Source organism: Taeniopygia guttata, chromosome 22 (genome assembly GCF_048771995.1).
Source record: "Taeniopygia guttata chromosome 22, bTaeGut7.mat, whole genome shotgun sequence".
Taxonomy (NCBI): Eukaryota; Metazoa; Chordata; class Aves; order Passeriformes; family Estrildidae; genus Taeniopygia; species Taeniopygia guttata.
Genome location: NC_133047.1, coordinates 3,385,640 through 3,406,282, shown reverse-complemented (window position 1 = coordinate 3,406,282; position 20,643 = coordinate 3,385,640). Strand labels below are relative to the sequence as shown.

Here is a 20,643-nt window from a genome sequence, read left to right as displayed (position 1 = left end):
GGTTCCAGGTTTTCTCATTCCCAGTTCTTCCTCCAGTGGATTTGTTCCACCTGGGACAGGAATGGTGGCCTTGCAGTGGCTCCAGGTTTTCTCACTCCCAGTTCTTCCCCTGGTTTGTAACTCAAACCACACCACTCCTGTGTTTAAAAAGTCTGAAATAACATAAAACATCCCAAAAGAGACCTTTTTAACCAGCAGCTCCCAGGCTGGGACTGTCCCAGAGGTCCCACGGTCCCATTTTCAATCTCAGCACCCACTGGGAGCAGCTCCAGCCCGTGTTTTATTCCCTCAGAGGTTCATCCCTGGAGGAGGGAAGTGTTTCTGTGAGGTCTCCCTCCTTTTCTGAGGGCTTTATTTGCTTTCTGACTGCAGCTGGTGCCAGGCAGTTTGTAAACAGCTCTCCAGAATTAATAAAAAATTAATACACGCTGTAAGAAATGATCAGAAATCACATGTGACCTCTTATTTATGTGCTTATCCTGCTTTAAAATTCATCAATGTTTAACCAGTACTTCCTAAGCCACTTACAGAATGTACACACAGCCACTAATTAATTGCTGCTCTAAGTTTGAATTGAGGCCAGCTCCTACCTTGTTTTGCCTGGCCATCAGGTCAGGATAAAAAATACCAGCCAGAGGTGGACTGTAAAAACTACAAAATTACAAAATAAGGGGTAGGAGAAACATTATGGGGGTTATATGGATTTTTTTTTTTTTCAGTCTGGGACAGTTTATAATTTATTTTATTTCCTTTACCTGAATTCAACTGTATGCTGCTAATTTGGGTTAATACTGATAATTACTCAAAACAGTGAGCATGGAATAGTTAAATTACTCAAAAGGTTTTTCCTTTTTTTTGAATAGTAAAGATTAAACCTGTCCTGCCACTCCCCACCCCCTGCTGAAGAAGGGATTTAACACTTGCTGGGAATGAAGAGAAATCTGTTCTGTGTTTTTTTTTTTTTTACTTGACACATTTTCAAAGGGAATAATATTTTTTTCTCCTGTTGGATCTTGGTTTTTCTCCTTAGTGGTGATTTAACCTGCTGTTCTAGCTCAAATGAAAAGGTAGATTTACCTTCCAGTGTGCAGGTTTGCTTTTTTAATGGGGGTGTCAAAATCCTGGGAGATTTCTGGGAAAAGAGATGTTCTAAAAACAAGATTTTCAAAAACCTGTCTGGTTTTGGCTTACAGAGACAAGAAATCTCCTCAGTGCTCTGACATCAGCTTCACCTTCAGCAATTTCTCATCCCACATTAAATGGGGAAATAAAACTGGATCAATTGCTGGATTCCTCAAGGATTTTTAATGAACTCCCCACAACCAGGAATTTGTTAATTCTGCAGGACAGGACAGGCTTGGGGGTCTTTGACAAGCACCTTCATTTTCCCCTCATTCAACAGCCAAAATGCTAAATTTACAGAAGCTCTTGAATGTACTTATTCCAGAATAAACCTGATCCTTCCAGAGCCTGTTTTTTATGGATATGGAGTTAAATAATCATCATTACATCCCCACTGGAACAGGAGATTAAAAGCAAGACTACAAAATTCTGTGTGGGTGAAGCCAAAACCTCCCGACCTTTGGGGCCTGGGTGGTGAAAAATTCTTTTCTTCAGGCTGTTTTTGGACAGCTGATATGTAATAATTTGTTAAATTGCTCTGAATGGGAAAGGAAACAACTTCCTGAATTCCCACCAATCTGAGAATGTAATAACAGGTTACTCAGCTTGGTTTACAGTGATTTTTGCATGCATGAGGCTTTTGGTGACTTCCACCTTAATGGGAACGTAGATTGCACCACTTTAAGTGGTATTTAAATGGTATTAGACTTTAAATGGCATTTCATAGCATGGAAAAACATCCAAAATGCTATCCCCTCAAGATGATGGTCAGTGTTCCATGCAGAGAAACGTGGAGATGTCATGGGCTCACAAAGGGTTCAATTTTTTGGTCTAAGAGAGCTGAGGAGCAAGTCCATGAAGGGAAAACCTGGGAACAAGGCAGGATGAGATGTGGACTGACTCAAAACAGGATGAAAGGAGCAGCAGAAGTAGAGCCAAGTTGGGAATTTCTTATAGCAGCAGGGATAAATGTCAATTTTCCTGGAATGATTCTGTTAAAATGGGATTTCGTTGAGGGGCAGGAAGGGGCTGTTCCCACGTGCAAATCTCCACATGAGTTTGTGGCCATGGGACTGGGGAACACACACAGCTCCCCTGAGCCAAGAATTAAACCTCAGATTCATCCTCCTCCCACACCAGCTTAATTCCACGCTGGAGAAAGGAATGATTTTAGCAGCTGGACAAGTTATTTCGTGCTGTGGAGGTTATTAACCTTTGGAAGAAATTATCAGGGAAGTGGGCTTTGCTCTGTGAGTGCTCAAGTGACTCTCTGGAGGCACCTTCTAGTGCAGAGAAATGCTGGTGGTGCAAACAGAGAAATTTCTCAAGTTGGGTGGATGGACAAAGTGGCAAAGCAGGTGGGGAAGCCCCACCTGCCCCATTTCTGCCCCATTTCTGCCCCGTTTCCATTTTTTATGTAGACTCAGAAAATCCTGGAATGGTTTGGGTTGGGAAGGACTTTAAAGCCCATCCAGTGCCATTGCTCTGCCATGGGCGGGGACACGTTCACTACACCAATACATTTATGAGGCTCATGGCAAAATACCAAGGAAATAGGAAATTTTTCCCTGCTTTTCTTTATCACCTCCATGGAAAACTCATTGAGACAACATTAATTCCAGTTCCTCACCTTTTACAGCAAAACAACAGCGTCCAGACCTCACTCTTGAAAATTAATAGGATCAGTTTGGAAGCTAATCATAAATAGAGAGAGGTTAATCAATTCCTCAGATTGTTGAGGAATTTATGCATGCTGGGACCCTTAATATATTCAACAAAGCAATGGCACCAAAGGAAATACCCATAGATTTTGTTTTCAAATAAAAATTTCTCATAATTCAAAATTGCCAGTGGGCTCCTTCCTTTCCTGATTTGTACAATTTGTGTTCCCACTGCAGAGGAACCACGCTCTGGCTTCATTTGCCTTCACAAGTGACATTGATGTGGCTTTTAAAGCCAGCAGCCTAACGTGTGATTTAGAGGCTCTGAGAAAGAAAATTATAACTCAGGGGGAAGAAATGGCTGCAAAATTTCCATTGAAATTGTTCGATTTCACTCCGGGGATGAGGCAGCACCTGAGTGGCTGTAAGTCAGTCTCTGTTGCATCTGAATATAGGATAGGGTTTTAAAAGCACTAAACAGCCTTGTGCTAATGCCTCCCCAAGACAAAGCAGAGCTCTTCAGACTGGCTTTTATGGCAGGAACAAAACAGGCGCAGCTGGAGGCCCTGGAGGCTCCAGACAATGCTTTTCCCTTTCATGCTGCAGCAGCAGCCAAACCCCAACCCTGCTCCAGAGCCCCCACAGAGGCAGCAGCGAAAGGCAGGGCACCCCAGAAAATGGAGGGGAGGGCAAGGACAGAGATGCAGGAGGGATTTTCAAAGGTTCAAGGACTTCAATGCACAGGTACTAATGAAAGTCAACATGACCTTGCTTTGCTTTCTTCTTTTGAAGCGCGAGAGTTTGTGATGAAGGGATCTGTGCCTGCTCACAACACTTTACAGCAGAGTTTACAGCAGCTCCCAAGTCCTGCAGCCTCATCCTGGGTCCTCCTGCTTGCCAAATGCACAGCAAGGACACACATGCTCCAGTCTTGGAAAGAAGGGTTGAGTTTCCTATGGAGAAACTTTTCTCCAACACGAGGAAACAGCCTCAAGTTGCACCGAGGGAGGGTGAGGTTGGATATCAGGGGAATTCTCTTCCCCAGAAGGGTTTTCAGGCATTGAACATTGGTGGAGTCTGCATCCCCAGTGGGATTTAAAATCCATGTGGATGTGGCACTTGAGGGCATGATCAGTGGTGGCCTTGGCAGTGGACTCGATGATTTTAGGGAGTTTTTCCGACCGAAGCAATTCCATTCTGTTACATGCAATAGATGTAATTTGCACCATTTCTAGTATGATATATGTGATATTGAATATTTATTGGAGTATACACGTTTGTATTAGGAGTCCCCCCCACCCTCGCAGGAGAAAACTGGTGTATATTAGTACTCGATTTACAAATAAAAGGATGTGGCTGGCCAGGAGATGGGAGATGGGCCATGGCTGGAGAGATACAGGGACACCCAGGTGCTGATAATAAACTGATCATAAACGACCCGAGATGGATCTCATGGAAATCCTCAGGGAGATCCATGTGAATGCAGCGTTCCCGTAAATTCCATCAAGAGATTCAACAACTCCGGACACTGAATTGTTCTTCCTCATCACCAAAAAAAGAAAATCTCATTAACCTATAGACTCTGAATGGAAGAAAAGACTGACTGCTGAAATCTTGGCCTCAGGTGGAATTTTCCCTATAAAAACCGCTGGTGCCAGGATGGAGGTGTGGGCATAGAGGAAACCTCTGCTGAGGCTGACTTCTGGTGCCAACCCCGGGCTCGGCTCTGTTCTTGCCTTGTGGCTGGCTAGATAGAATTTGATTGCAAATACATATTATATTTTTTCATTCTAAATTTGTCTGGACAAATTTTCATTTATAACAATTTCAATTTCTGATCTTTTTGATGCTACTGTTGTGTACATCCTGGAATGTTGCAGAGCCCCATATTGTGCCAATGCGCAGGACACGTCCCAGCACTCCAGAGCTCAAGGAACTGGTGTGGCTTCCTTGGATAATTGGAAGAGGAAGGAGGATCCAGAGCAGCAGGCCGAGCTCTAGCCTGAGGTTCTTCTGCAAATTAGAGCTGTAAACAGCTGCAGACCCACATTAAAGGGGAGCAGAGCCTAATTGCCCAGTGGGATCGTGCATAATGCCAGCCTGAGGGTGTTCCCATTCCCATCCTTCCTGCCTCATTCCCACACGCTCCAGACAGAGCTGCTCTGAAGCTGGGGAGGATCAGAAGGGGAGCAGAGAGATGGGTACAAAGTCTTGATGGGTGTTTGCAGCATTTTCTTTTCCACCCTCTGAACTGTAACTGGAATTTGTTTCCAGACCAGGTGTGATCCCACCAGGTGGTTCTGCCTTTTCCCAGTGACTGCACAGCCAAGCTGGACCTGGCTGAGTGATTTAAAATGCCTTTAATGGCTTTGAGCTGGAGGGTTCATTGATGGGATATCAAAAAGAAATTCCTCCCTGGGAGGGTGGGCAGGGGCTGGGCTGGGCTGGAATTCCCAAAGCAGCTGTGGCTGCCCCTGGATCCCTGGAAGTGCCCGAGGCCAGGTTGGACAGGTTGGAGCAGCCTGGGACAGTGGGAGGTGTCCCTGCCATGGCAGGGGTGGAACTGGATGGGATTTAAGGTCCCTTCTGACCCAAACCATTCCATGGCAGCAAGAGAGGAAAGCGATGTTCGGAACACCAAGGCTTCTATTTCCACAAAATCTCGGATGACACAGGATACATGGAGGTAGAATGGTGACTAAAATATGTCAGTGTTTATTCAGAGCATCGTGTGTACACGAACCTCTTCCCTGACCTCTGGAGCTCCTGACCTCCCATCCTTAAATTAAAGGGATAATGATGAAAAGCACTTCTCTCCTTGTCCTGTAATGTGAGAAGTGCCTGGCAATTAAGCAGCCTTTGAGGATGACACTGCTGATTATTTCAGGACAATCAAGTCCCAGCAGAGAAATGGGGTTGGAATGGGAAAAGCAGTGTCAGAGGCACACTTAAACAATGCCTGGCTTGCCCGTCATTCCCACCAATTATTGAAGGAGGGGGAGAGGGAAAACTATTTATAACCTGTCAGTCTCCAGAAACCACAATTATGATGATTTAATTAACACATGGAGAGGCTTTAGGCAATCACATCCTTCTAAATTTAAGAAGCAGCACATTTCAGGCCCAAGATGATTTAGAACATTAACAAATGCTGGTTGAACCAGGGCAGGAATTTGATGGCCTTGTTGGTTCCTTTTAGAGCATCCATCATGGCCCAAAGATAATCCAAAAGGCTGTGGCAATGAAGGATGGGAGCAGTGAGGAATCAGCAGGGCTTTCTGAGGCCATCCCATGGGAGGAGAAGCTGATTTTTTATGAGGACTGACTGAAAAGGAGCAAAGCCACACAACTCAAGTGTCCTCATCAAAGACACCCTCAGTGCGTTGAAAAAACATGGAAAAATGGGGTTTGGAATGGAAAAATGGACACCTTGCACTTAGTGCCAAACAGGTCCTTCCTTGGCCCGGCTAACCTTGGTCTAACCTTGGCCTAACCTTGGTCTAACCTTGGCCTAACCTTGAGATAACCTTGGCCTAACCTTGGGATAACCTTGGGCTGAGCTGTTTCACCCCTGGGCTGAGAGCTGGGGCACCCAAAACCAGCATTATTGCCAAAGCATTCCCAAATCCTGGGCTGCCCCACTCCCTGGCCACCTCCTCCAAGGAAATCACACCTCAGGTCTCATTTCCTCTTTGCTGTGTCCTGTTCTCCCAGGCAAAAAAAAATTTACTCCTTTGTTGTTTCCATGCAGTGATTAAACCTGGAGTTGTCAGCTGCTGCCCAAACACAAATAATTCTTGCCTTCTTTCACCATCTATTGTTTTTTAAAATGGATTAACATCCAAGTAACATAAAGGAAAATCCCACTTCTTCCATATTTCACCATCAATTGCTTCTTGATTGGATCAACACCCAAGTAACACAAAGGAAAATCCCACTTCTTTCATACGAGAAGAAAAATCTTAACCACAGTTTACATGGGGGAAAATAAAAATTACAAAGAACCTCCTGCTCTGTAAATGATTCATTCACTGCCTATCAAATGTAGGAGATGAGGATTGCCTTTCCCACCCCGTATTTATTTATATAAATATAATGTATTTATTCCAGGAGCAGGTGGAAGCACTGGCCCCAAAGCTTTGTACCCCACTGAAATTCCTGAGCTCTGCCTGCTGCCATGAAGGATGTGCCACATCCCCTCCCACTTCACAGCCAGCTCGTTTCTCTCCTGGCACAACCCTTCTACAGCTGAAATGTTCAGGCAGGAAATATTCAGTGTTTTATTTGACTAAAGGACTTGCAAATCTCAGGGTAAAATCAAGGATAAAATCAGTTTTCTCCATGAACAAAACACACACCTGTACAAGGACACAACATCAAAGGCCTCCCTGGATCATGGTCAAATTGATCACGTTGGTTTTCCCCACAGCCTAAACACACAAATATTATTTTTCTTTTTGTTATTGTTTATTTCAGAGGAAGCGGAATAAAATTGTGTTGGTGAAAGGAGAGGAAAAAAAAGGAACCTTCAAAGCAAAGAGATTTTCTTTAAGATGACAAAATATGTGATGTAGGCACTAAAACTCAGGAGAATGTTCCTTATCTCATGAGATTTGAGAGTTTAAAATATAAATGGAAAGAAAGTCCCACAAAGGATAGAAAACAAAGCGGAGGAGCTCCAGCATCCTCGCAAAGCCTTTTTGTAGGAAGCAAGGAAAAGGGAAATGGAGAGGGAAAAGGGCACCTGTCACAATTCCAGGAGTGCAGGAATCCCTCCCAAGGAATGCCACAGGAATAACAAATGTAATTTCTCTTCTACAAACTCTTCAGTGCAGCAGCTTCTCCACTGGAGCACCCTCATGGGGCAGAACTTAAACCACCAGGGCTGTGGAAAGTGGCAACATTTGGGGAAAGAGGAAAAAAGGCAAAGAGGAAGCAGAGGGAGGATGATCCCAGCTGGACATTGTGCCTGAGGCTGGGAATCCACAGTGCAATTACAGAGCTCTGTTAATTAGCTGTCAGCCTTCTGGACAAGACCTAATGGAGCAAATGGAGCCTGGACTCTGCTCAGGGAAGTTCCCAAGCTCAGGAGAATTTGGGAGTGGTGGGTTCAGCTCCTTCCTTTGCCTTTGAGCTCTGCATTAACCCAGAGAAATCCACTTCCAAGGTCTCAGCAGCACCTGTATCCCAACCCCAAATTCCTGATGAGCTCCTCTCTCAGCCAGGCTCCAGAGGAAGCACCGAGTAAGAGTTTCAGAAGTGTTCCACATCCTCCTGCATTTCCTTTCCAAATCTGCAGCCCTCAATTGCTGCAGGAGGCACAGCTGGCTCAGCTCCGCCGGAAACACGGCCAGTCCATTTTGGGAACATCTTTGGGAACTCTCACACTTTACAAGTGCTGAGCCCAGGGAAATTTTGCCCCTGTGTGTCTCTTGCTACATCACTGGTGCCTCTCCAGCACACCTCCCCCTAGACTGGGGTTATATTTGCAATGCCAAGGGCAAATAAAGGGTCAGAGTGGTAAAAACTGCCCCATCTCTGGAATGTCCAAGGCCAGGTTGGAGGGGGCTTGGAGCAGCTGTGGAAGGTGCCCCTGCCCATGGCAGGGGGTGGCACTGGTTGTCTTTAAAAGCTCCTTCCATCCAAACTGTCTTATGATTTAATGATTTATAAATGTGTCTTCTCTGAGCCCCCTCTGAGCTGTTCCTCCCGTGGGCAGAGCCCTGAGGAGCAGCACTGTCACCTTCTCCTCTCCTGGCTTTCCCCACACAAACCCAGGGTTCAGACACTTCTCCTGGGCTGATTCACCCTCCCTTTACAGCCCAACACAAATTTAGGTTCCAGAGTCACAGAGAGGAGAGGAGGCCCAGCACAGAAGGGAGGAGAACAGTTTGGTTAACTGTGCTCATCCTCCTGAGTCCCACAAGTGGAAAGAAGCCCTGGTGCTTTGGCCCTGCAGTGGGCACAAAGGGTTAATGAGGAGTTTCTGCTCCCATTCTCCTCACTCCTCACCTCCAGGGGACCTCTTTGCAATGTCCCACCTGTGGGATCACTCCTTTTCCATTCCCCAAGCTCTGGTGAGCTCACACCTCAGCCATGGGGTCCTTGCTCAGCATTCCTCTCAAACCCCTCTGGCTGATGATCGAGGGAGTGCAACCACTGTGGGAATCCAGAGCTTCCCTCTGGCTGCCCTGGGACCCTGGCAGGGGTCGGAACCCCCCTGGACAGAGCCCCCAGAGACACTGGCTGTGATCTCTGTCCATGGAAAAGAGTTTTCAATCTTACAGGATCAATTACCAGCTCTGAGTGTTTGATATAAGTAATAATTAAGTGTGGCATGGGTGCAAAAGTAAAATTTTAGGATTCTAGATGAGGGGTCCAAAGGGGACAAGATGGAGGAAATTGGGTGTGCCTTGTCCTTTTTCTCCTTCTTCATGCCCTCCATGTTTCACTGTGGTGTTGGCATTTTTCTGTTGGTTCAGGCTGAGGACACACTGTCCAACGTAGGTGACAGATATTGGCACGTTATTGTAAATCCAGCACAGGTAGGTTGTGGTATTTAATGTTTGTACCATCCCACTGAGGGCAGAGCCCCACACGCTGCCCTGCAGGACAGAGCTGCGGCAGGGCAGCAGAACATGTTAGAGATAAACAGAATAAACAACCTTAAAAACCAGCACAGACAATTTATGACTTCTTCTTTAGCAGCAGAGCTAAAAAACAGAGACTTTCTACAATCTCATGATCATTTAAATACCACAGATTCTGTCAACTGCCCTTAAACGAATTTTTAAAAATGTAAAACTCAGCCAGTCCTTGAGTGATTTCTCCCATGAGGTCCCAAAACCCCCTGAGCTCAGGCTGAACCCCCAGGACCCCTTTTAATGCTGAGTTACAGAACTGGAACCTCACCCTAAACCCTCTTTGGAGATGGAAGCTATTTTGGTTTATCCTCTTGTTCCAAGCAGCCCCACGATATTTAATAAATAAATAAATAATAAACCCAGCATGTCAACATTTCCCTTTAAATTAGGCTCAGGAGGTGGTCTGCAGCTGCCCACCAAGCCTGCATATGTTTAATTCCTTTATCAATGCACTTCTTCCCAGCAGGGAGAGGGGAAGGAGCAGAATTCCAGCTGGAGGTGATTGGGGGTGTCTGGTTTAGAAGGTGTGAACACAAGTGACACCCAGCCCTGTTGTCAGTCCTGTGGAAAACACAGCAGAGCTGTCCCTGAGTGGGAGCAGGTGCTGTTTATCCACGGGGTACGGGCAGACATGGAGAAGGAGAGGTGTAAAAAGCGACCTCACAGCGCTCAGTTCACACAAAAAAGCTGCTCACCTGTCTGCCTGTTGTTTGTTTTGTCCCTGCCAGCCTGGCAAAGAGGACAGCAATGACCTTCCAGGAGACAGAAACATTTTCCTTCTCCCCTCAACACCTTCCAGCGAGCCATTCTCAGATCTTCTGCGAGTGTGATATGCATGAAATACAGAACACCATAGCTGGCTTTATGAAATCCCTTTTTACAGCTTCCAGATCTCCAGCAAATGTACAAATAAGTGGGAAAGTGAGAGGGAGGGAGACGCACAAAGCAAATCCCAGGCTGAGGGAGCAGCACTCTGCTAACTGGATGGTCAGAGCCAAAATCAGAGCATCCAGTTATTTCAGCAAGCCCTGCCAGGAGAATAAACAAAGGAGCACAGGCCAGGTGTCAGTGATTATAATCCCACTGCTGCCAAAGTCACTCCTGTCTGCAGCCAGCCTGCCTTTGGCTCCCTCCCCCAGCACAAGGAATCATTCCTGAAGCAGACTGGGAAAAGCATCCCCACAAAGCACAGCTGCTCCTGGGCACCTGCTCAATGCTCAAAACCTCATAGAATTTTAAACCAGCACCATCCCTGGAGCTGCTGTGGAGGAAAGAACCTGTGGAAATGCCTCAGCACGTTATTCCCAGTTCTGCCATGGAAAAGGAGTGGTTTATGGATGAGATGAGCTGGATGCTTCCACACCCAAGATGATCCCTGCGAAGGTACCGGCTCTGCTCAAACCCCACCCCACCACCCACAGCAGTGTCTGATCTCCTTCCTTTCCCAGTTCAAATGGAACTGATCCATCAGCCTTTCCCAAAATCACACCATTTCTGCACCCTCAGCTGCCCCCGGGCACGGTGGGAGAACACACGAAAGCAGACAATGCTTTGGAAAATACTGCTAAAAGAAGTAAAAATCAATCAACTGCTAAAGGAAGTAAAATCAATCAGTGAGTCCTGGAGCCTGCCTGCCCTCACACAGGTATCCAGGCACTCCTCTCCCCTCTGAGGCCTTCTATTTTTGGGAGAAACCTAAGGCTGAGCACAGGGAATGAGCCAGGCAGCCCCAGGGGAGGATGGGCCTGAGCTGCATCACACCTGCACAAAATAATAGTTTTCCACAAGTACGGGTGAATTAGGAAATAAAGAGAGGTTCCATTTCCTATTTTTTTCTCAGCAAACACAAACCCTTTCCACTGCTGAAGACTCTACAAGGGATTTTTTTACCATTTTTAAGTGCTGTACAATGAATATCTCTCCTTTTACAAGTGGAACCTTGTAGCTATGGAGACGCAGAATGTCAAATCCAAGCTGAAGACAGGATTTCAGTGGGGGCTTTGGGTTGCTACATGTGCCTCCAATGATCTGCTTTCCAGCTCCTGAAGTCTTTATTATTCTCTATATTTTATTAGTCTCTAACAGCGTGCAAAGAGCCACTGGATGTTCAATAAGGACACAAACACAGGGTGACCCATCAGACATGGCTCTGGGGTGTCCTGCACAGCCTGATTTACACCCAGGGCACCACAAATCCCCCCACCCAGTCCTGCAAAGTTGTTATCAGTTTAATTTCATCCAAATGAAACCGTTCTGGTGCTGCCACAGCACCTGGAAGCCAGGTGAGCTGGGGTCCCCTGGTGTTTAATGCTGTGTGTAACAACCACGGCCACCCAGGGGAATTGCACCACGCTGACCCCGTGTTACTGCACCTGGGAGGACCCTTGAACCTCCTAATTGCCTGCTGCAATCTGAATTATCCAAATTCCAGTCTCCCAAACATCATGCCTATCTTCTGTGGTCCCAAATGCATTAGGGATGGTGGTGTCATTACCCGGGTCCTCAGTTATCAGGTGCACATTCATCTGTTTCCCACCATGGAGTAAATTAAACAACATTTTACTCAAGCTAGTGAAACTTCAGTGGTGCTAAACCTGAGCGTGAAGGAGACAGAACCTTCCAGACCGGATTAATGCTCTTTGTGACAGCCAGGGGAAATTCAAAATAACTTGAACATCACTCATTTTCCACTTGTGCTGGTAACAGAGAACAAACCACACCACACACCTTCATTCTGCACTGTCCTGGAGCAACGACAGGGGCACGGCAAGTGGTTTTCTGTTCTGAAGACAGCACTGCTCCAGAGAAAGCAAGCCCAAATCGCTGCATTTTAATTCCTTCCCCTTAAACTCCACGGTCCAAAACCACCTGACGACTTCAGATGCCAAATATGAAACCTCTCATGGGCGCCCCATTGTCAGAGAATGAAAACATTGGGTTTTGAACAATCCAGATCCCAGAACTGCAGAGCCCCCTCTGCTCATCCTCACCACACCTCCCACAGCACCTGGGTGCCAAAGCCAGGCTCACAATTCCCAACCCCAGCCTGCACAAAGGGGTGGGAATCAACTCCAACAGGCACATCAAACACTCTCAGGTAGAACATCCACAACCAAGGATGCAAAATCCCCCATGTCAAATCACGAGTGACCAGGACTGCAATGGAATTGTGCAAATCCTCCTTTACCAGCTCTAAATAAGCATCAGTGTTCCAAGCAAACCCATTCCTTGCATCCACAGCAGTGGAGTCATTGCCAGGAGAGCAACAAAGCAATCTGGAATTTCTTTACAAAGCTGGACAGCAGAAGAAAAGTGCTGAGAGCTTTTCCTGATTGTGTTCCCCGTGTTGCTGAGTCAAATCCCGACACAGCCTGAAGATTGTGGAAATCAACTCCAGCAGGGCTGTCTGAGCCTCTACTGATCACTGAAATGAAATTAAACCCTCCAAGAATCCCCTTCTCCCAATCCAGATAATTGCTAATGTGCTGTTTGACAAAGGCTCGTGTCCAGAGGAGCCTCTCTGTTCCTGCTGCTCCAGGAAAACAACTCCAAGATCCTTCTGCAGTCCTGTTGTCCCCTGGTTTGCTCCTGAACCAGATCAAAAATGCAGGAAATCTCTGGCATTATCATTAAATAGGCCATAAACCCCTCAAGATTTGATGTGGGGTCTGGAGAAAAGAGGTTTTCATATTTAGTTTTAAACCAGAAAAGGCTCATAAGCTCCTCTGTATCTACCAATCCATTAAAAATTGGTTTTGGTTGTAGCCACAGCTCATCAAATGGGTGCAAACAAGAGGAGAACAACACTCCAGATGCCTTTATCACAGTTGTTGACTCCAACTTAATCGCTTTTTTAATAAGTCTTAATTATTCAAAATAATCACCATCCCTTCCCTGCCTGTTGTCATTTAACGTGAGAGAACCTTCTATAGAGCAAACCCCAACGCAGGAAAAAAAACCAAAACAACAAAATCTCATTAATCTTTCTAATATTTAGAGATACCTCAAGAGCTTCGAACATTTACCTCTCCTTCCCAGCAGCTGAAATGGTTTTAGGAGGATCATGGTTCATACCTCGCATTCCCTGGAGCCAGAGATGGTGTAGGTGCAGGGCCCAGATCCATTAACGGATACATCCATGGTCTCAGAGTTTGTTGGCTTGTAGTCCACGTAATATTCCTGCAAAGGGGAGTTCATTTGCCTCTCTGACTCCCGGGCCTTTTTCCTGCGCCTCTTCATGAGCGTGTGCTGCTGGAGCTGCTTCATGCTGGCGGGATAACGCTTCCAGGACACGTAGATGACCAGCAGGATCATGGCCACGGAGAGAAAGAGTGCCACGCTCCCCGCGATGATCTTGTGGAAGGACACGTGCTCGTACTCCGGCTCCACCGCGGGCGTCGGGATGTCTGCGGAAGGGCTCGGCATGGCAGATGTCGGCTGGTGGCTTTCCAGTTTGGAGACGGTGGGTTTGGGGATGAACAAGGGTCTCTGGGGGGTTTTGGGAGCCTGGTAGGGCCTTTCGGTAGCCACCACCTGGATTTCGGCACAGATATTATAGGTTTCCACAGCGTCGCTCACCTTCTCGCCCTGGATGTGTTTGGGGCCTGCACAGATCATGGTGCTCTCCTTATTTCCCTTGAAATTCTTAAGCCAATTAAACAGGGGGCAAATGCTTCGAGTACATTCCCACATATTCCCGGACAGAGTGATGGAGATGAGCGAGATCCACGTGTTGATGGTCTCCTGAGAGATGTTGGTGAGTTTGTTGGAATCCAGGTTCAGCTTTTGCAGGTTGGGCAGGCACTGGAAGGTTCCGGGCTCTACCCCCGCGATGTCATTGCCCGATAAATCCAAGTTGTGCAAGGAACTCCAGGTCCACGTCAATCCCTGGCTGATGGAGCGGATCCTGTTCCACTGCAGGTAAATGGAGCGGAGGTTGAAGAGCCGCGGGAAGTGGGCAAAATTGATCTTAGAAAACTGGTTGTGCTCCAAGTGGAGCTCCGTCAGCTTCAAGAGGCCGGCGAACGCGTTGCGGGACAAGCTCCGCAGGCGGTTGTAGCCCAAATCCAGGAAGTCGAGGTTGCGGCAGTCCTGGAAAACGCGGATGGGCACCGTTTTCAGCGAGTTGGACCTCAGGTGCAGGATCAGCAGCTTGCGGAGGCCCTTGAACTGCTCCGCCTGCAGCACCTGCAGCTTGTTGTAGGACAGGTCCAGGTTGCGGAGGTTGGGCACGGGGTGGAAGGTCTTGTTGTGCAGGTGGGTGATTTTGTTGGAGCTCAGGATCAGCTCCTTCAGCCGGCGGATCCCCTGGAAGGCATCCTCATCCACGGAGCTGATGTAGTTGTGGTCGAGGTAAAGCCATATGAGCTGATTGAGGCCCGCAAACTGGTGGGATTTCAGCTTCTGGATGCTGTTGTAGCGCAGGGACAAGCCCTGGGAGCCGCCGGAGATGTTGTGGGGGATGTCTCGGAAGGCGTGCGACTCGCAGTACACGATCTTGCCGTCGCAGCGGCAGCTCTTGGGGCAGGCTCGCTGTGCATCCCCCAGCCCCGCCAGCAGCGCCAGGGGAAGCAGCCCCAGCAGCACCCTGGAGCCTCCCCGCTGCTTGATTACATGGAAACCTGCAAGATCCGAGAGGAAAAAGGGCCGTTGGAAAGGCTGGCAGATAAATTACCGGATTACCACGTCACTGGGGGCTCGGGGACAGCCTGAGCCCAGCAAGGGTTTGGGAGACAACCTGTTTGCCTCCTGCCTTGGCTCTTTGTGGTGCAGATCGCCATCCTTGGAGGGTCTGCCTGGCCATCTCTCCTGCCCCCACCACCTGCAGAACCCCTTGCTGGGGCTCAGGGTCCCCCAGGAGCAGCAGGAGCCTGTTCCCTCCCGGCTGTGCTCCTGTCCCCCGGCTCTCCGAGGAGCTGGGGTGTCCTCAGTGCTCCGTGCTGAGGTTTGAACAATAAACATATTTGTCAAGTCACTGTGCTGGATGCTCCATAGTGCTGGAGAGGAAATGAGCCAGAGCTTCTGCTCATACGTGCTGCTCAACGTGTTCCTCAAGGAAAGCAACTGCAAGTCTAATCCCCCCCAAAATTACCCCAGAAAGAGTGAAATCTACTTCTCCTGAAGTCTGATCCATCTTTATATACTGTATTTATTGTAAAATGAGGCACTAAGTAAAGGTTTTACTTTTTGCACTGAATGATTCAGGTTTAAGAGTAGGTTTAAGTAAAACTCGTGAGTTTTATGTACCTGAAATACAAGAATAGATGCAGAGAAACAAAGTTCATCCATACAGAGGAGTGTACCAGGAATGCTGGCACGGGACCCCAATGCCAGGTAAAGGTAGAAGATGTATTCCTCTCAAATAACCACTGCCTTAACCCATGTTCATTTAGCTCATCCACATATGGCTGTGAATACCTATTAATTAATTTGAATTAATCCAGTAGCTGATGAAAATACCCACCCCAACACTTCCAGATAGCAGCAAACCCAGAAAGTTTAAAGGGAGATATTTCTATTTCAATTCCCCTCTCCTGATTGATTTTAAGGGTCTGCCTTTAAGATATCATGTTTGTCACACAGCAGCAATGCTGGCTGTGAGGACATATGTAATAATTGAATATATAGAATCCTGAATAATTATGAGAGGGTGTGGAGGGGGTGTCAGAATCCCCAACACCCATCTGCACGCCTGGAATAATTTTAGGGCTGCTGCCTCCAGAGTTGCAGGCTTGCTGAGAATGAAAATGCATTCTTCCAACAGGAAATATTTCAAGGGCTCATATCTTTTGATAAATAATCACTTATTATTTGTCACACACACACACAAAACCAACCCAGTGCTGAAGGTCTTTAATCCAATTTTAAACCAAGAGGCAATCTGCAAAAATAATTCCTGATCTGGAATGCCCCTGCCTTCCACTTTAATGGGTAGATTTGTAATGTAAATCCTCATTTTTTTGCTCCGTTCTCTTTGCCAGCAGCAGCCAGCTATAGAAATATGTTCTGGCTGTTACAGACTCGGGGGCTGGGGAGGGGGGAAGGAAGGAAGGAAGGAGGGGAATAAACCTGTCACACTCCAAAAAAACCCCGACTGGCAAATGACTGCTGGAAATGTAGCAGAGGTACCAGGGGCATCTTTTCAGCCTCTTCAAAACCACCTATATGCAAGAAACAACTCCCCCCTCCCTCCCTTTTGCTTCCCACATCCTGCGAAGTGTTAACGCCAGCCCGAATGGTGCCGGGGGGATCGGGAGGTGAAGCCGGCAGGAATTTGGGGGGTCGGGCACAGCCGCAGCTCCCGGTGCCCGTGCAGGTGCGGGGATGGGCGGCACAGGGGCTTTGCTCAGGCCAGCCCCCCACTCGGGGCAGGAACCCACCCGTGGGTGGGAAAGGTGTGTGTGTGTGCCTGGAGGGGGGGAGAAAGGGCTAAAAATGCCACGGCAAGTGCCGTGAGTCACCTGGCAGCGGAATGCGCCGCTGGCTGCTGCTCCCCGTGCCCCCCCCCCGCCACCGGCGAATAATCCAGCTGCAAAATCCACCCCGCAGCTGCAGCTGTGCCAGCAAACAAACCACAAAAGTTCACTCACCCATCCTTTTGTCATCAATAACGTCCTCCTTCGCCTTCCTCCAGCTGTTTTCTCCTCTCTCTTCCCCCCCTTTTTTTTCCCCCCCCCCTCTCGCCTCTCTCTCTCTCTTTTCCAAAACCGGCTCCTTTGCTTTAAACCATCAGCATCTTCATGTCACAGCGCTCGCCCCGCCGCCATCCAGCGTGCCCGCCAGGAACCCCACAAAGTTCCCCGGAGAGGACCAGCGAGAATTTTGGGGATGAGGAAGGGAAAGGATAAGGGAAGGGGTTGGGGGTGGGGAAGACAGGACGAAGGATGGGGGGAGTGTGGGGGGGTAGGGAGGGACTCTAAGCTCTGAGAGCCATTGTGGAAGTCATCAGAGAACCGGCGGCGTTAAGTGGCAATCGGCGAGAGAAGCCGGAGCAGGCGATGGAGATGAACCAACTTGTCCGGGAGGAAGGACCAGAGCTCTGGCGGCGCCTCGCATCCCTCATTCTGCTGCCTCTTGCCATTGCCGGGCACCGCGATCCATCCTCGTCCGGCTCCCGGAGCAGCCAGGGCCTCCCCCGCTTCAGCAGCCCCGCAGGCTCGGTTTATCCATTTAGCCGCTCGGGTTTAAAGTGTTTTGTAGCTGTGCTGAGAGGCAGCTCTCGTCTAATTCCGAGGTTTTCCAGAGAGCGATGATGCTCCGGAGCTGGCTGGTGCCGAGGCTGGAGTTTGTGCAACACCGAGTGCCCTCCACTGGAGAAAACCCAACGCGCCTTAAAGGCTGAACAAGTGAGGCTGTCATGGCTCTGCAGACTTCGCTTCCCTCGGAAAAGAAAATTAAAGACACAGCATTGCCTTCCCCACCGCCCTCCCCTGCCAGACCCCTCCGTCTCCCCTGGATTATGGGATGTTTATGGTGTGGGATTTTCGGGCAGAGATGCCAAACAAAACATCTGCTCCCCTTGGGATTTGCCAACACAAGCTTGCTCTAATCCACCTGACCTGTGTATTTGGCTTGGGAAAATTCTAAACTATTCTTTTTTTATTTTTTTTTTTTTCCCTGTATTCCCGTGGGAGGGGAGGCAGGAAAAGGACGGTTTGCAGGTTAAAAGTGACAGTCCTGGTGCAGGGTCGAGGGCAGGGGCTGTGAGCACCACCGATCATCCCCACAGAAGGCATTTGGTTTGACTGCAGGCAGCAACTCCAAATGTAAACACTCCATGTCCTGCTGTGGCTGGGACAGGGTTAATTCCCTGCCTCGTAGCCTGTAATTTTTTTCTTTTTAAATCTAAGTGCCTTTTAGTCAGAAAAACGATAACTTTGATAAACAAGGCAGAACTGAAGATGCAGAATCAGTGACACCTTTTTTCCTCCTGAGCTCCTCTCCCATGGCTCTTGCAGCTGGAACTGGGATCCTGCAGGGTCCAGCCCTGAGCCAGGGTGGGACCCGGGCTGTGACACCTCTGCAGATGTCACCTCCAGCTGGGGCTGGCCAGGTCCCCAGGGCTGGGTCCATTCCCAGTTCACCAGGGCTGGGTCCATTCCCAGTTCATCAGGATTCATTCCCAGTTCACCAAGGCTGGGTCCATTCTCAGTTCACCAGGGCTGGATTCATTCTCAGTTCCCAAGGGCTGGGTCCATTCCCATTTCACCAGGGCTGGGTCCATTCCCAGTTCACCAGGGCTGGATTAATTCCCAGTTCCCAAGGGCTGGGTCAATTCCCAGTTCACCAGGGCTGGATTCATTCCCAGTTCACCAGGGTTGGGTTCATTCCCAGTTCACCAGGGCTGGGTCCATTCCCAGTTCACCAGGAGGGTGTCAGCGGGATGTGGAACAGGGCAGGGGCAGCAGGAGCTCCCTGGGTGGGGTCTGGGAGCCTCTTTAGACAGAAGCTGCAAGGACCTGAATGCTCAGGGCAGGTCCAGGATCCCACCGGGACCATTTCTGGCTCTGGCACACTCGGGTTGCTCAGAGGGCAGCACTGGACTGTTCTGAACAGCTTTAACAGCTCCTAAACTTGGATATTTGTGCCATTTCCATCCCTCCCTGTGCTAAACACCCCCATCAGTTATTTGGGGAACAACTCCATGCCTAAATCCTACTTCAGCTGCCAAAATGGTGGCAGGGCTTTATAAAGTCAGTCATGAGCCAACCATCGTGTGTTATTTAATTTTTAAATATTTAAAATATTTCCCACTCTGGCCTGGGAACTCCTTGCTCAGCATTCCACAGCCTGGATCTCTGTGTGCCACTGATGATCCCACTCTGTACCAAAAATGAAAATCGCACAGATCTCAAGGTCAGATTCCAGCCCTTCCATCCGAATTCCTCATTCCTGGCTCACTGCTTGCCCCTGCAATCCATCCCAGATGGAGTCACCCCTGGCCAGCCCCAGGATCCAGCCCTCTGAAGGAGCAGGAAAAAGACTGGAACACAGGATGGGTCAACAGTTCAACTCCATTCCGAAAAATAAATAATAATCCACAAAACAATCCATAGAAACCAACCTGTCCTCCCCTATATCTGCATCCAGACTGCATCCGCACCCACACTGCATAAATATTCACTTCTGAATAAAAACCCTTGCTTGGTTTGTTCTGTTATGACAATTTGTCGCTACCTATAGATCAGATATTCATTTGCATATGAAAAATATAATCATTAATCACTATTTTTATTCTGGATTGGACAGCAGCACACACAACTCCCTCAAACAAGATTCAGAACTTAATTATCATAAGTAATGTTGAAAATACCTCTCCTATATCTCAGTTAACCCCATCTGCATCACAGCCAGGAGCACTGGAGCAGGAGTTCATATTTATTATTCCCAATAAACGTAAAAGCTGAAGTGTGCAGTTATTTATTCCATCTTGGACTGATAATTCTCCAGGACGGGTCCATTCTGCCTGATGTGGGAGTGAGCAGAGCAATGTCCACAGGAACTGCACCCGTTTCCAGGGATGGCTGTTCCCAGATCCCGGATCCTGCACGAGCTGAAGCAGCACAGCCATGAGCTCCCCTTCTGCCATTGACTGAGCCTTAAAATCCCCACACTCCCACCAAAGAGTGGACATGATTTTGCTGCCTTAAAAATCCTCTGATGCTCTAATGGAAAATTTCATAAATTCCAAGGCAGAAAACTTGAGGAGCTGAGCTGAACCAAGGGAGCTTTCACTCTGCAGCACAAATGCCACCCCTCCTTTATTTTATTTTATTTTATATTTTATTTTATATTTTATTTTATATTTTATTTTATTTTATTTTATTTTATTTTATTTTATTTTATTTTATTTTATTTTATTTTATTTTATTTTATTTTATTTTATTTTATTTTTATTTTATTTTTGTTTTATTTTATTTTATGTTAAGTTTTCTGATGAAATAGAAAACAGACCCACTTGAACATTTGCCAAAGGAGGAGAAATGGGGAAGTTTTAATCAGCATAAATAAGGGACTCTGAGCTAAAAAAAAACACGTGGAAAGGAGGAGGTTGCAAAGGCTTTTTGTGGTTTGGTTCCATTTCCTTGGGGCAGGGAGAGAGGTGAAGATCCCTGCCCAGAGAGGGCAGTGTCACCCTCGTAGGGTTGTGACAGCCCTTCAGAGCAGAAAGCCCCAGAAATGTGGGACATTCTGGGGGTCACTAACTGTCCAGTGGG

General features: G+C 47.8%; 1 protein-coding gene and 1 long non-coding RNA gene across 4 annotated transcripts in view; both read right to left on the bottom strand.

Moving 5' to 3' along the window:
• The window catches only part of LOC140680453 (uncharacterized), a 29,715-nt gene extending 16,269 nt beyond the window's left edge, over positions 1-13,446 (bottom strand). The window contains exon 1 of the long non-coding RNA XR_012051748.1: positions 51-13,446. This is a non-coding gene — a long non-coding RNA (uncharacterized lncRNA). The remainder of the gene's footprint in view (positions 1-50) is intronic.
• Positions 1-17,796, bottom strand: part of LRRTM4 (leucine rich repeat transmembrane neuronal 4) — a 146,051-nt gene extending 128,255 nt beyond the window's left edge. Inside the window, exons 1-2 of one of the 3 annotated variants that reach the window (XM_072917742.1) lie at positions 17,017-17,796; positions 13,502-15,048 (exon numbers count right to left, since the gene is read on the bottom strand). In XM_072917742.1, coding sequence (XP_072773843.1) covers positions 13,502-15,048; positions 17,017-17,020 — 1,551 coding nt within the window. In that variant the 5' untranslated portion in view covers positions 17,021-17,796. Of the gene's footprint in view, positions 1-13,452; positions 15,049-17,016 lie in introns of all 3 variants that reach the window. The other 2 variants (XM_030290145.4, XM_012570503.5) reach the window with 2 other exon arrangements.
• Positions 17,797-20,643: the final 2,847 nt, after the last annotated feature.